At 48.7% G+C, this 12,377-nt stretch overlaps 1 protein-coding gene across 3 annotated transcripts in view; it reads right to left on the bottom strand.

Annotated features, from left to right (window-relative positions):
• Nucleotides 1-10,801, bottom strand: part of Khdrbs3 (KH RNA binding domain containing, signal transduction associated 3) — a 158,591-nt gene extending 147,790 nt beyond the window's left edge. The window contains exon 1 of one of the 3 annotated variants that reach the window (XR_003834967.1): nucleotides 10,365-10,514. Coding sequence is in view for 2 of the 3 variants with exons in the window: in XM_029469898.1 (XP_029325758.1) it covers nucleotides 10,365-10,452 (88 nt within the window). In the remaining variant the exon portion in view is untranslated. Of the gene's footprint in view, nucleotides 1-9,542; nucleotides 9,834-10,364 lie in introns of those variants that run through there. The other 2 variants (XM_029469898.1, XM_029469899.1) reach the window with 2 other exon arrangements.
• Between the last annotated feature and the right edge of the window lie 1,576 nt (nucleotides 10,802-12,377).

Raw genomic sequence — 12,377 nt, 5'->3', positions numbered from 1 at the left:
GAAAAGTCAAAGAAGTTACCTGAATGCTGCTAGCACCCAGCCACTGACCTTACCCTACTCAGCATCCGGTTCATACCTCGTTAACAAGAAAGCCACCCAGTCCTGAGAAAAGTGGAGTGAGCTTCACAGCACATAACCCACTCTGCAACAGTTCGTTAGCAATGTTTACCTCCCAGACTGGGTCCCAAAAATTCGACAAGATGTAGGGGGAAGGAGAGAAAGGAGGCTGGAGACAGCTCTGTGGTTGCAAGCTCTCGCTATTCCTGCTAAGAACCTGAGTTGTGTGCCCAGCACTGGGCAGCTCACTACACCAGCTTCAAGAGATTTGATGCCCTCCCACAGATTCTATAGTCATGCATGCAAACACACACAAAAGAAATAAATGGAATTATTGAGAGGATTACTTGCTTGTTAAAAACAATAATGAAGGCGACAGCAAGCACAACAGCAGCAGCAGTTTTTGCTCTATGTTCTCTACACACCCAGCCTGCCATGGAGCCTCGCACAAGCATCACACCGCGGCGCCACAAACACTCCAGAGCACCGGAACCTGTTTAATCACCATTTGCAGACAGGAGACTGAGGCTGAGATGAGTCGATTCAGCCACAGCCACAACACATCAAAGGCAGTGCTAAGACATGAGCCCAACGTTGCTGACACAAAACTTAATTATCCTGTTCTGCACAACAGACTGAGTCCAACCCCAGCATCATTTATTTCAGCTAACTGGCTTGCACGCAGTGTAGGAGCTAAGGCAAGGGATTTTTCTAAGTGGTCAACTTCTGTTTATGCTCTCTGGGCACAACTGGACTGAAAGGAAGAGACAAAGAAGCGAGAGCAGTAAGAAAATCCAGTCCCGTTCCCACAGAAAGCAGGTAACCATTCACTCTGCACTGTTCAACGGGAAAGAGCTGGGGTCTGAAACACAAATAAAACAGGAGGAGCAGCGAAGACCATGGGAAGATAGCACCGTCACTTCGTCTCAGTGACACCGAATGAGCTCAACAGAGGCAGAACCGCTCCAGTTCAGTTTAGTAGAATTAAACATTCCCAGTTCAATTTAGTAGTTCAAAATATGTCAAGACATATTATTTGAATTAATGATAATCAATTTTTGGAATTCTTATAGTTGCTAGATAAAGTGATCCAGTATTCAGCACTGTTAAAAGAAATCACCTTAAAAGAGAAGCATGTTTGTTTTTCTAAAACCCTCCTGTGGCTCTGTCCCTGGCACTGGCAGGCCCTCTAACTCACTCTTGTCAATAGCAGCAAAAGGCAAGAATAGGCAGAAAACCCCACACCAGCTGACAAACCTTTCTTACGGTTGCTTGCTGTGTATCTCAGACTTTGATATGCATGCCCCAATGCAAACTAACTCTGAGAACTGTAATTCCACTTTGAAGGAACAGACCACAATGACCCATAGCCACAAGCCAGACCATCCTAGTTAGCTCAGAGTGGTCAATCTAGCGTTTGTAGAGTCTTTCATTAGGTCACAGAGCCTTCTCTAGACTCAAACAGTTAACTGACCCTGTGACCGCCATTACTTTATCTGTAAAATGAGATGAACAAAATTCACTTCACATAGTAGTACCAGGACTAAATGAAGTGTGTGAAGAGCAAGCTAGCAACTGTGCACAGCGCCCCTTAGGAACTCAGAAGCATGAGCAACTAGACAAAAATGTGCCTCTGTGTCCTGAAATGATGGCGAAAGTAGACTAAATTTGAAGGAAAAAATAGTAGAAATGCATGAAACCCCAAAGAAAGGCAAGCTTGTGCATCAGTGCTAATTTCAGTTCAGGAGTTAAGCTAGGTGGGCAGAAGAGGATCTTCAGCTATGTAGAGCGCCATCTAGTGGAAGAAAAGCAGAGCACAGCCATGTATTATGATCAGAAGAACAACACTGTGAAAATGAGAATGAAAACTGCCCCTCCCCACTCCCTCTAATTTCTCAATGGAACCTGGAACCAGGAGTGACCCCCAAGTGTAGGATTTATGCTGAAGAGAGAGATCGAAGAGGTTGCTCGCCCACATCCATGCCCTTTACCATGCCAAAGAAGAGCACCAGTAATATGCCAGAACACCATTAAGATTCTTAAAATAGCAGCAGAAGCCGATTGGTGAAAATCATGGAAATTTACAGCCTCCCAGCTCAGAGCAAGCTCTCTCGTGCTGCAGTGTCCAGACACGCTCTAAGCTGTGGTCAAAAAAAGGTTTATGGAACTTCATTTGTTAAATTTAGGCTTAGGATGCTGTGCCCTGACTAGGGCAATGAAATAAACCTGGGGCTGCTGATTCTGATGGAATTAAAGGGGCTTCCTAAGCCAGAACTTCCAGGGCTGGAAAACTCAGATCATCCTCATATCAGAAGATTATCGTGCATAATAAGGCTAGGATCTGTGTGTGGTCACTAGACACAGTGTGTTTGCCAAGTGACACCAGTACTCACACACCTGTGACAGTCCACAACAGCAGGCAGTAATACTTTAGAGCCTACTGTGTGTTCTGCATTACATGTGTGTGAACTACCAATCATACTAACAGAGCATTGGGTCCTCAACTTGTGAATGGGCAAACTGAGGGTTTGAGGAGTTAAGCAATTGGACAAATCTGAAGGGTGTCACCTTGCATAATCACAGAATTCTTTCTGCACCGTTTGGTCCTTGTTGGGTATGGCTACTCCCTAAGGAAATGCCATCCACCAGTCTCCACACTGGCGGTAGGCACAGTGTGCCCCTCTATAGCACGTGACACCTCTTCTGCTCAGCAGATCACTGGCGCAAGGCTTTGCAGTTAATTAAGCTCTATAGTTAGAGCAGTCACAGTGCCTGCTTGCACACTACCCCAGGCTCCAAAGCACAAGGCAGAGTGACCTTGGTTAATTAGCTGACTCCCCTAATCAGTTTTCTCATCTGTAAAATGAGCTTTTCTTTTCTTCTCTTTTCTTTTCCTTCCTCATTTTTTTCTTTTCTTTTTTCATTGAGATGGGTTTTCACTGTGCATCTCTGGCTGTCCTGGAGCTCACTCTGTAGACCAGACTGGTCTCAAACTCAGAGATCCGCCTGCCTCTGCCTCCTGAGAGTGGGGATCAAAGGTGTGTACCAGGACTGCCGAACATGGATTATTCTTTTAACAATGTTAGAAGAATTAAATGAAACAATATACATAAAGCATGAAAATGAGAAAGGGCCCTTGATAAACAGCAGCTGCAACAATAGTAATTTCAAGGCATATATGTTTAAATATGCTCCCTTCAAGAAAGCCAAGGCTATTGCTTGTGGAAATATAACCTCGTGTGTTAGCATTCCCTCATTCCCTCCCTCCCTACCTTATTCCCTCCCTCCCTCATTCCCTCCCTCCCTCCTTCCTTGCCTTCCTTCCCTTTCTTCCTTTTGAACCTGGCTTTGAAGGATAGGGACTTTCTCATTATACCAGAAACTAAGTAAGAATCTAATACACTCTGAACCAGTTGATTCCTTGGTGACCAAGAATTAAAAACAAAGAGCTCTGTCTGCAAGTTCTACAGGACTCTTTCACACAGCAGGCCCTGAGAGAAGACTTCATTAGCACACTTTCTAGGCCATGTTGCCCCGCTTTCTCTGACTCTCGGGATGCACACATAAGTAAGACTCCTCACCTTGAACACCCACCAAGGCTCATGCTAGTGTGGCTGGAAAGCTCAGGACACAGTGGGTGGCCTTTCTGTTAAAGCACATTTTCAGACACCTCTTTTAAAAAATTCATCATCACTAAAGGAAATTCCTAATGGGCTTCTACCATAATCAAACTTTTATTTAAAAACAACGCTGAGTAACAGCCTTTTACATCCTTTCTTCTTTTTATTAGATATTTTCTTTATATACATTTCAAATGCTATTCTGCAAGTTCCCTATACCCTCTCTCCGCCCTGCTCCCCTACCCACCCTTTCCCACTTCTTGGCCCTGGCATCCCCCTGTACTGGGGCATATAAAGTTTGCAATACCAAGGGGCCTCTCTTCCCAGTGATGGCCGACTAGGCCATCTTCTGCTACATATGCAGCTAGAGATACGAGCTCTGGGGGTACTGGTTAGTTCATATTGTTGTTCCACCTATAGGATTTCAAACCCCTTCAGCTCCTTGGGTGCTTTCTCTAGTTTCTCCATTGGGGGCCCTGTGTTCCCTCCAATAGATGACTGTGAGCATCCACTTCTGTGTTTGCCAGGCACTGGCATAGCCTCATACGAGACAGCTATAACAGGGTCCCTTCAGCAAAATCTTTCTGGCACATGCAACAGTGTCTGGGTTTGGTGACTGATTATGGGATGGATCCCCAGGTGGGGTAGTCTCTGGATAGTCCATCCTTTCGTCTTAGCTCCAAACTTTGTCTCTGTAACTCCTTTCATGGGTATTTTGTTCCCTATTCTTATCGTATCCTTTCTAAGCACTAAAGAATTGAAGTTCCAGCCTGACTCTAAGCTCCACCTCCTTTCCATTTTGGAGCTAGAGATGCCACACTGTGCCCCCCCCTCTCTCTCACACACACACACAGAGAGAGAGAGAGAGAGAGAGAGAGAGAGAGAGAGAGAGAGAGAGAGAGAGAGACTATGGCAGGACAGGGATAAAACTACAGACCTTGCAAGATCCTGAATGGGTCAGAGAGAACGCACTGGAAGCACCTGGCACTAAAGAGGCCCTCTACCTGCTTGCTTGTATTTTAACCATTCATAAGCACTGTCCCAGAGAGAAAAACATCTTGTTTCATGTTTTAGTAAACATGTACACCTTTCTCCCTCCCTTCTTCAGTCGGACAGATGGCAAGTGGCAAAGGGGTCTGGTCATACCCAAGTTGAAGCTGGCATTTGGAGCAGTTCAGTTGTTCCTCTTACTTCCCATTTCTGGCTAAGCATGTCCTCAATGGCATACACTTTTAATCCTAGCACTCAGTTAGTCAGGCAGTCAGACAGGAGGATCTCTATAAACTGGAATTCCAGACCAGCCTGGTCTACATTGTAAGTTCTAGGCCAGCCATGGTTACATAGTAAAACCCTGTCTAAAAATAGAAAAAGAAAAAAAGAAAGAAAGGAAGGGAGGGAGGGAGGGAGGGAGGGAGGGAGGGAGGGAGGAAAATTTCTGGCTGGTGCCTGGAACTGCAAATTAACTTCTTCAGGTAAGGAGATGTATAAGCTATGTGCCATGAGCTTTCAGGATTCTAATGATTCTAGTTTGACTCTACTTCCAAAATTTAAAAAAAAAAATCCCATTATGAACTTCAGAAGGAAGGCTGATTGCAGTGGAGTGCACTGGCTTAACAAGTTCCTCAGGAAAGAAAAAAAGTAAATAAACATCTGATTTTGAGCAGATCTGACAACATCTTCTCATTATCTCCTGAGAAAGGTCCCTACTGTTCCTCCACACTCAGAATCCTGGCATGCTTTCCTGCTCTCCTGCTGGCTTTACCCCCACATTTCACTTGGAGCCTTCCCTCCTTCCTCAGTGATGTGTACCTTGGAGACCTCACCCCCTCCCCCCAGGCCTGGTAGTCCACAGAGGTCAGGAGCAGAGGGCTCAGTGGCTGTCAATTCCCAGCCTACTTTCACTCTTTCACCTCTATGGTAATCACTCCAGGAAGGCTGGAGTTCTGTTTGCAAAGCCCAAGCAAGTATGGAACTTGACCAATACCTCCTAAAGACAGGAGGTCAGGGGAGACCAGGTCTGCTCCTAACAGGCTCCCACTCTCCCACCAGAGTGAAGAGAACTAGACCCCAGCTTCACACCAGGGCAGAGGTGAGCACTGGGCATCACTGCAAATGAGAAGGAAGCTATGGAGCCCTGCCCTTTGCCGGGGGCGGGGGGGGGGCGGGGGGGGGGAAGAGCAGAAGAGGAATTAAAGCAGAAACCTGGAGGGAGAGGGATAAAATTAGACAACACATCATGTATCTTTCAACCCAATGTGGTCAGGGAGTAAGGGAAGGAACTGCACATCAGGCAGCCCAGCTTTCCAAGTCTGTGCCTGTCACTAACTAACTCTCCTACAGCAACCTCACTTCCCAGACCTCCGAGGGTCAGAACAGAATAGCATGGCAAAACCTGACAACCCACTTTTGCCTTCTCTCTGATGCCCTGAAAGTGTGCCATTTCTGACAAGCTGTACAACTGAAAACCTGGCCCAAAGACCTCTCCATCCCTGGGGTGTCGGCGTTAATTAGAATTCCAGCATCACCTGGGACAGAGGGGCTCAGAAACACTGTTCTAGTTCATCTGAACCTCTGATCGCTCTGTATCCCAGAACAACAACTGGGAACTGAGTTCCTAAGGAAAGAAGACATCTATAAGCCTGAAACTTACTCTCTCCTACAGTGGAGCATAGCGCCTTCTAGTTCGTCAGCACAAAAAAGCCTGGCACACAGGCTGGGTCCCAAAGGTCCAAGTGCTGGAACACTGTATCTCTCTGTAAAGCACTGCATAAAACTCAGAAGTGGCTGACCTCAAACTGAGTCACTACATCCATCCCCTCCAAATACAAACTCCAATAACTCAAAACCAGAAGCGAAACAAACAAACAAACAGTAATGGCAGCCTCCTCTGGATGAGGTAGGGAATCACTCTCTGGAGTGTACAGGTGCCACACCTAAAGAACACCATGCTAATCTCACTGCTGAGCCCTCACTCTACAGGTCTGAGCGCATTCAACCAAAGCAAAACGATTTTCCAAAGGGAGTCCCCCAAATGGAAGCCACACCACTGAGTTCTGTTCATTACAAGGAAATATGGGCTAATGGCCCTCTTTCTGCATATACCTAGGCCCACACATAGCTTAAATAATGCAAAGGACCCTAATATTTGAGAAGCCGAGGTCTGATGGGTCACACGAAAACCATCATTTTGAAATAGCAACAAAGGGCTTATCAGCGTGAATGCACAGACAGTCTCATATCACTCTGCTTCCTCCTGTAGCCAACAACAACTAAATATAACTTGGCAGAAATAGCCACCAATCTATACATTATCACATAATTAAAAACACGGGGTTTGCCTTGGACAGACCTGAACAGGGAGCTATTCAAACCATGACCAAAATGTGAGATTAAATCACGACACAAGACATTCTGGAGAGGGACTTTATAACTCCGACCATCTCCCACTGGCAAATGTACTACATAGCACGCACCACCCCTATAGTCTCCAACTAACCTCCCTAGCAGGACGTGCAGCACTTCACACTGTAGGCATGACCAGAGGAGCAAGCCAGGGAACAGTGAGTGAACACCAAAGCTGCATTTCTTTCCTTTCTTACCACGCCTGACTTCTTTTGTCTTCAATGCCAATTAAGCACTAGCCTTACTTTTGTTGGCAAGTGAGATTTTACATTTGGGGCAAACAGAGAGAAGCAGTTATCTTTGGAAATTAAAAGTCAACTCGGTAACTCATGCCCACCATGAGCCACCAGCCTGGACAAAAGGCAGCCGAGTACCTGCATTGGCAGAGGTCTCACCTGATGGCTGTCTATACCAGTCCTTACTTAAAGACTGTAGCAACAGTGATAACTCAGCCAGGACGCTGATCGATGTTTATGAATACCGCATTCTGAAATAACTACGTCTCATTTATAATCTGTCTCATTATCGTACGGTGCTGATTACTAAACTAAAATACTGGTCACGGGAGGGCTTTAATTCACAGGTGCCTTGGCCTGGGAATTAAATCCTTCAGAAGTCTACAATGGAGGTCTGCTTCTTCAAAATGCAGAAAGAGCCCCCTGTCTCCTACAGCAGCATCAATCCTTCTAAGGGACATAGTAATTCCCTCTCTTATATTAAACTAACCAGGGACAATCATATTCACTGTACTGATTTCAATGGTGGTTTAAATGGACATCCCAGAAGAGTTCATTTCATCTTTTGGGGGGAAGTCACATGTAGAAAGAAGAATGTCTTTCAAGACAGAAGATGTGGGTTCAAATTAATTCTCAGTACCTACAGGCTGACATGCAGCAGGGGTCCCAGCAACCTCTGGGAAAGCACTGATTGTCCTGCCTCCCGGGCTGGAAATGTGAGGATGGAACTAGACAGCAAGTCTTCAAGTGCCGTGGAAACTTTGTAAATCCTGTGCAAAACCCTAAGGACCATGAGCTCCGGGGACCTTAGCTGCGGAGTCTCTCTTGCTTGCCACACCATCGCAAAGAATCATCTCCGTATCGACCATTCCCACCTGTGGGAGATTCCGGCGTAACCTCTAAAAAGACGTTCTTTGTAGTAAATAACACGCTGTCATATAACCAGGAAAGGGGTGGCTATCAGATTTCAAATAAAACTTTACCCAAAATCACCCAAATGCTGTCTTCAGACCTAATAGTTTGATAGTTTTTTTTTTAAGCACTTGTAATGTTGGAGTTACGTAACCGACCATAATTAATATTTCAAATGACAGAGCACTGTGTTCTGGGTATCAGGCTCCATCTCAAGTGATGTAAAAGCTCACAGTAACAGAAGCATTCTGGCAGCAGAGCGTCCTTCGCTGCTAAGAAACGTACTTCTTACAAGAATTACAGTCCGGATGAAAAGCAAGGCAACCGAGTTCAAAGCCAAACAAGCCCTTAAAAAAAAAAAAAAAAAACACCTCCCACAGTGTCTGGTTCAAGGAATGGAGCCACTACTAACCCCAGCAGACACAGGAACCGACTGAACGGTGAACATCTGAACAGCACACGGGTACAACAACACGACACAGGAAAACAACCCAGACTTTTAAAAGAACTCCTTACCCTTTGAAACCAGTGTCAAACTTGGGAGTCCGACCCAAGTTTGACTTGGTCTCTTCACCCGGAAAAAACGTACTTGGTTCAGACCATTTCTAATCCACTGATCTCACACAATGTACAAAGAAATTTCTTACAGAGACGAGAGCCCAGCAAGAAGCAAAAGCTAGACGGAAAGCATCGGGACTGGGGAGTGCAAACCTAACTGCAGGGACCTAACTACAAGACTGCTCAGAAGGACCGGGCAGCAAAACTTAAAATTCCTTTCCACTAATTTAAGAGTGAACGCCCATGACTTTTTCACAAGCTCTGGTACATTAAAGAAATCAAAATAAGCATGCTATTAACCATTAACGGGAGAGGCTGGCAAGCATATTTCTGTTCAAAGAAGCTTCCGTTCTTGGAGAAAGTAATCTCGCCACACCACCCCCACAGGAGCACAACAGCCTACTCCTGACAACTGTCTACAATAGGCAAGTAACAGAGGCCGTGGTTCTAAAACATAGGTGTCTACACACAAATAGAATATGTCTGCCTCATCTTTCTCTCCCAACAATAAGAGTCAGGACCAGCACTGTGAACAGCATACCCCCAATAGGATCCACTAGACAAAGTGATTCATAAAAATGGTTACAGATCTGACCAGATAATGTCTCTGTCATATCCCTTAAAAAGAAGTATGGAAAAGGAGAGGGAAAAAAAAAAAAAAAAGAACCAGAGGTTCCCAGACCATCTTCCTCTGAAACATGAACCATGCTGGACGCGGGTGTAGCAGGTAGATCCGGGAAAGGCAGGCTTCATTTACCTTCCATCCCAACAGATGATTCAGGAAGCCAAAGGAGAAGTAAACCTGAAGAATACTGTCCTGGGTAGGCGTGCCTCCATAAACCCCAGTGTCCCTGTCCTTGGCACTTCCCGGTTCCTTTTCCACCCGCGCTGGTTGGAGGAGTGTGAAAAATGGCACAGGCGGGTGGATCGTTTGGCAATGTGTTCAACCCTAAGCCTGACACCAATGAGGGTCACCCGACCAGCTTGTCTCAAGAAGAGAAAGAGCGAGCAAGAACTGGCTCTCTGGCGGGCCTCCTCTACCAAACTGAGACCTTCAAGGGCCGCCTGCCTGCCAGGCTGGCATGAGTGCCCGCCCCCAGGAATGGCAAACTGCCTAGCCGGCAGCCGCCTAGGCACACTCAGAAAAACCGTGGGAGAGAAGCTGGGCTCCTCCCTCGGGGCCGCTGGAGTCCTCCCCTCTATCATGCTTGGAGGATCTGACCCTAAACCTCTTCCAAGGTCCCCAAACTTCACTAACAACCCAAGCACCTGTTCCCTTCACCTCCAGCGCAGCCGATTCGCCCAAGCCCATCCTTATCCCTGCTGCGCTTTCTTGCAGCTCCTTAGACACCCAAAACATCCCAGGTCCCAGGTCGTCCCACTCTCTTTCTCTCTGGTGGACTCATCCAAGACCAGTCCAGACACAGGCTCCTACACGCTCTCTGTCCTCCGCCCAGAAGTTTCCCCTGGGTCCACCAGGGTCCCCACGGAAGAACCTCCAGTCCCATGTTGATATCGGGCCTCCTCCCTCCTCTCCCGAGCCGGCTACTCGGGTGCCGTTAACGGCCGCCGAGCTCACCTCGGTTCACCAAGCGCAGGGCGTGCGTAAAGGAGGGGTCCAGAGAGTCCTTCTCCGCCATCAGCTCCGGCAGGTACTTCTCCTCCATGCTCGCCGGCCGCCGGGCCCGCTTCTCCGCCCCGCGGCGCGCGCGCGCCAGCCGCCCCGCAGCCCGAGCCGCCCGCCCCCGGCGGCGCGGACCCCGCCAGGCGCCTCGGCGGCTAAGCCGGGCGGGCGGCCGGGCGGCGGCGGCGGCTCGGGGCGGGCGGCGGCCGCTCAGCCCGGCCCCGTGGAGCCCCAGATCACCGCGCTGCGGGCCGCGGGCTGCAAGACGGCGGGATGTGCGAAGGAAGCGGGCTGGGAAGCCGAGGAGCGCTGGCCAGTCTTGCTCGCCGGCTGCGAAGAAGCCTTGCTCTGCCGCGACCCGCCCCGCGCGCCACCCCGCGCGCTCTGAGCCGCCGCGCAGTGCCCCGCGCCCTCCCCGCCCCGCCCGTCGCGCCTGCGCGCTGTGCCGACCGCCCGGCGCGCGCCGCCTCGTGGGGGCACTGGGACTGCGCGGGCCCGCGGAGGGGACATTGTAGGGGCGCTTCCGGTCCCTAAACCAGGTGTCTCCATCCAGGGCTCCCCGATGAGCATCTCTAAGCTGTCCAGCATTGCCTTGTATGTGCAGTCTGGGAAACTGAGGCTCACGGGTCAAGTGGCGCGTCCAAGGTCACCGGTCCTAGCCAGAAGGGACAAGGGCAGAGCCTTTGGAGCCCAGGTTCACACTGCCAGGCTCTGGGAACAGGCTGTGCGACCAGACTCCTGGTTTGCCAAAGCACCGCGGACTTGCCCAACTTAGGTCGCTTTGCTGTCCGCTGCTATTTTGTACGAAAATATCGCCGGGCTGGACTTGAAACGCCAGCCTCCTGAGACCCTTGGCGCAGAAGTCGGTTACATAAAAGCGCCTGCCCTTCAGACTGTCTTTGTCTTCCGAGACTTGCTCCGGGTTGCCCTTCTCCTTATATGGTGGTGTCTGGACGTGGATGAATGAGTCTCTCTAAACTGTCTCCAGTAGGGAACCTACCACACCACACATGGTGATGTCTTCTGTCGCCCTCGAGACACGCAACCAGACCCCAGCAAATGCTCGCCTAGGCTCCTTTTAGATCCTTTGAGGTGTGTGGAATAAATGTCTCACACTAGACCAAGGACTCCTGAGTCCCCGTTCAGAGGATATCATAATCCCAACCTCGATAACCAGAGTTCCTTGACAGTGCTCAAGACTTCCCTAGAAAAACCTTAATTGCTTCGCTTTTTTTCCTCTCCCCGTATTCTAAAGCCCTTCACAGAACTACAACTCCGCTTTCATTAGCCAAGGGCTATCTTGGGGAACAGCAAATTTTGTCTGAGGGAGAGGTCTCTAACACCTGGTGTCAGGGATGGATGTGGAGAGAGCACCAGAAAAGTTTGCTGAAGGAATCCCCCAAGCACCTGATCACTTGTTCCAGCCTTGTGTGTACTTGGTTGCAGGTTAGGTGCGACTCCAGAGTCCCCTGCAACAACCTCCCCCCTGTCTCTCTCTAGTCAGAGCTGGCAAGTGGCAGTAAAATTCAGTGGTTAACTAGTTCTGACCTTTTAGCAAACTTAGGTCATCTGTGCCTCAGTCTCTTCATCTATCCTACGTAGATGAGAAAAGATTATTTCTTAGGAAGCTCGAAGGATTTACCATTTCACAAGCACCAGGCGCAAAATGAAAGCCAGACTGTTCTGTGGCAGTCTCCCTTGCATGGCTGCTTTCTGAGGCAGAAGCTTCAAAAGGCAGCAGGCAACACCATCTGTGTGCTCCTCGATGCTGGAGAGGGACCACAAACCCAGCAGAGCAAGCTCATAAGGGTAGATCCTGCTTCTGACCCTGAGCCCCATGCTGGTCTGGCCGTGCAGTGTGGCCCAAGTTTGAGCCTCACATCTGGACCCCCAAGAACTATGTTATGTCAGCAGTCCCTAGAGGCAGTTGGGGAGTTCTTGAGGGAAGGTTTTTCTCCCTTTACATCT

The sequence above is a fragment of the Mus caroli genome, chromosome 15 (genome assembly GCF_900094665.2).
Source record: "Mus caroli chromosome 15, CAROLI_EIJ_v1.1, whole genome shotgun sequence".
Lineage (NCBI taxonomy): Eukaryota > Metazoa > Chordata > Mammalia > Rodentia > Muridae > Mus > Mus caroli.
The sequence above is the reverse complement of the archived record's forward strand: the minus strand, read 5'-3'. Positions and strand labels throughout refer to the sequence as shown.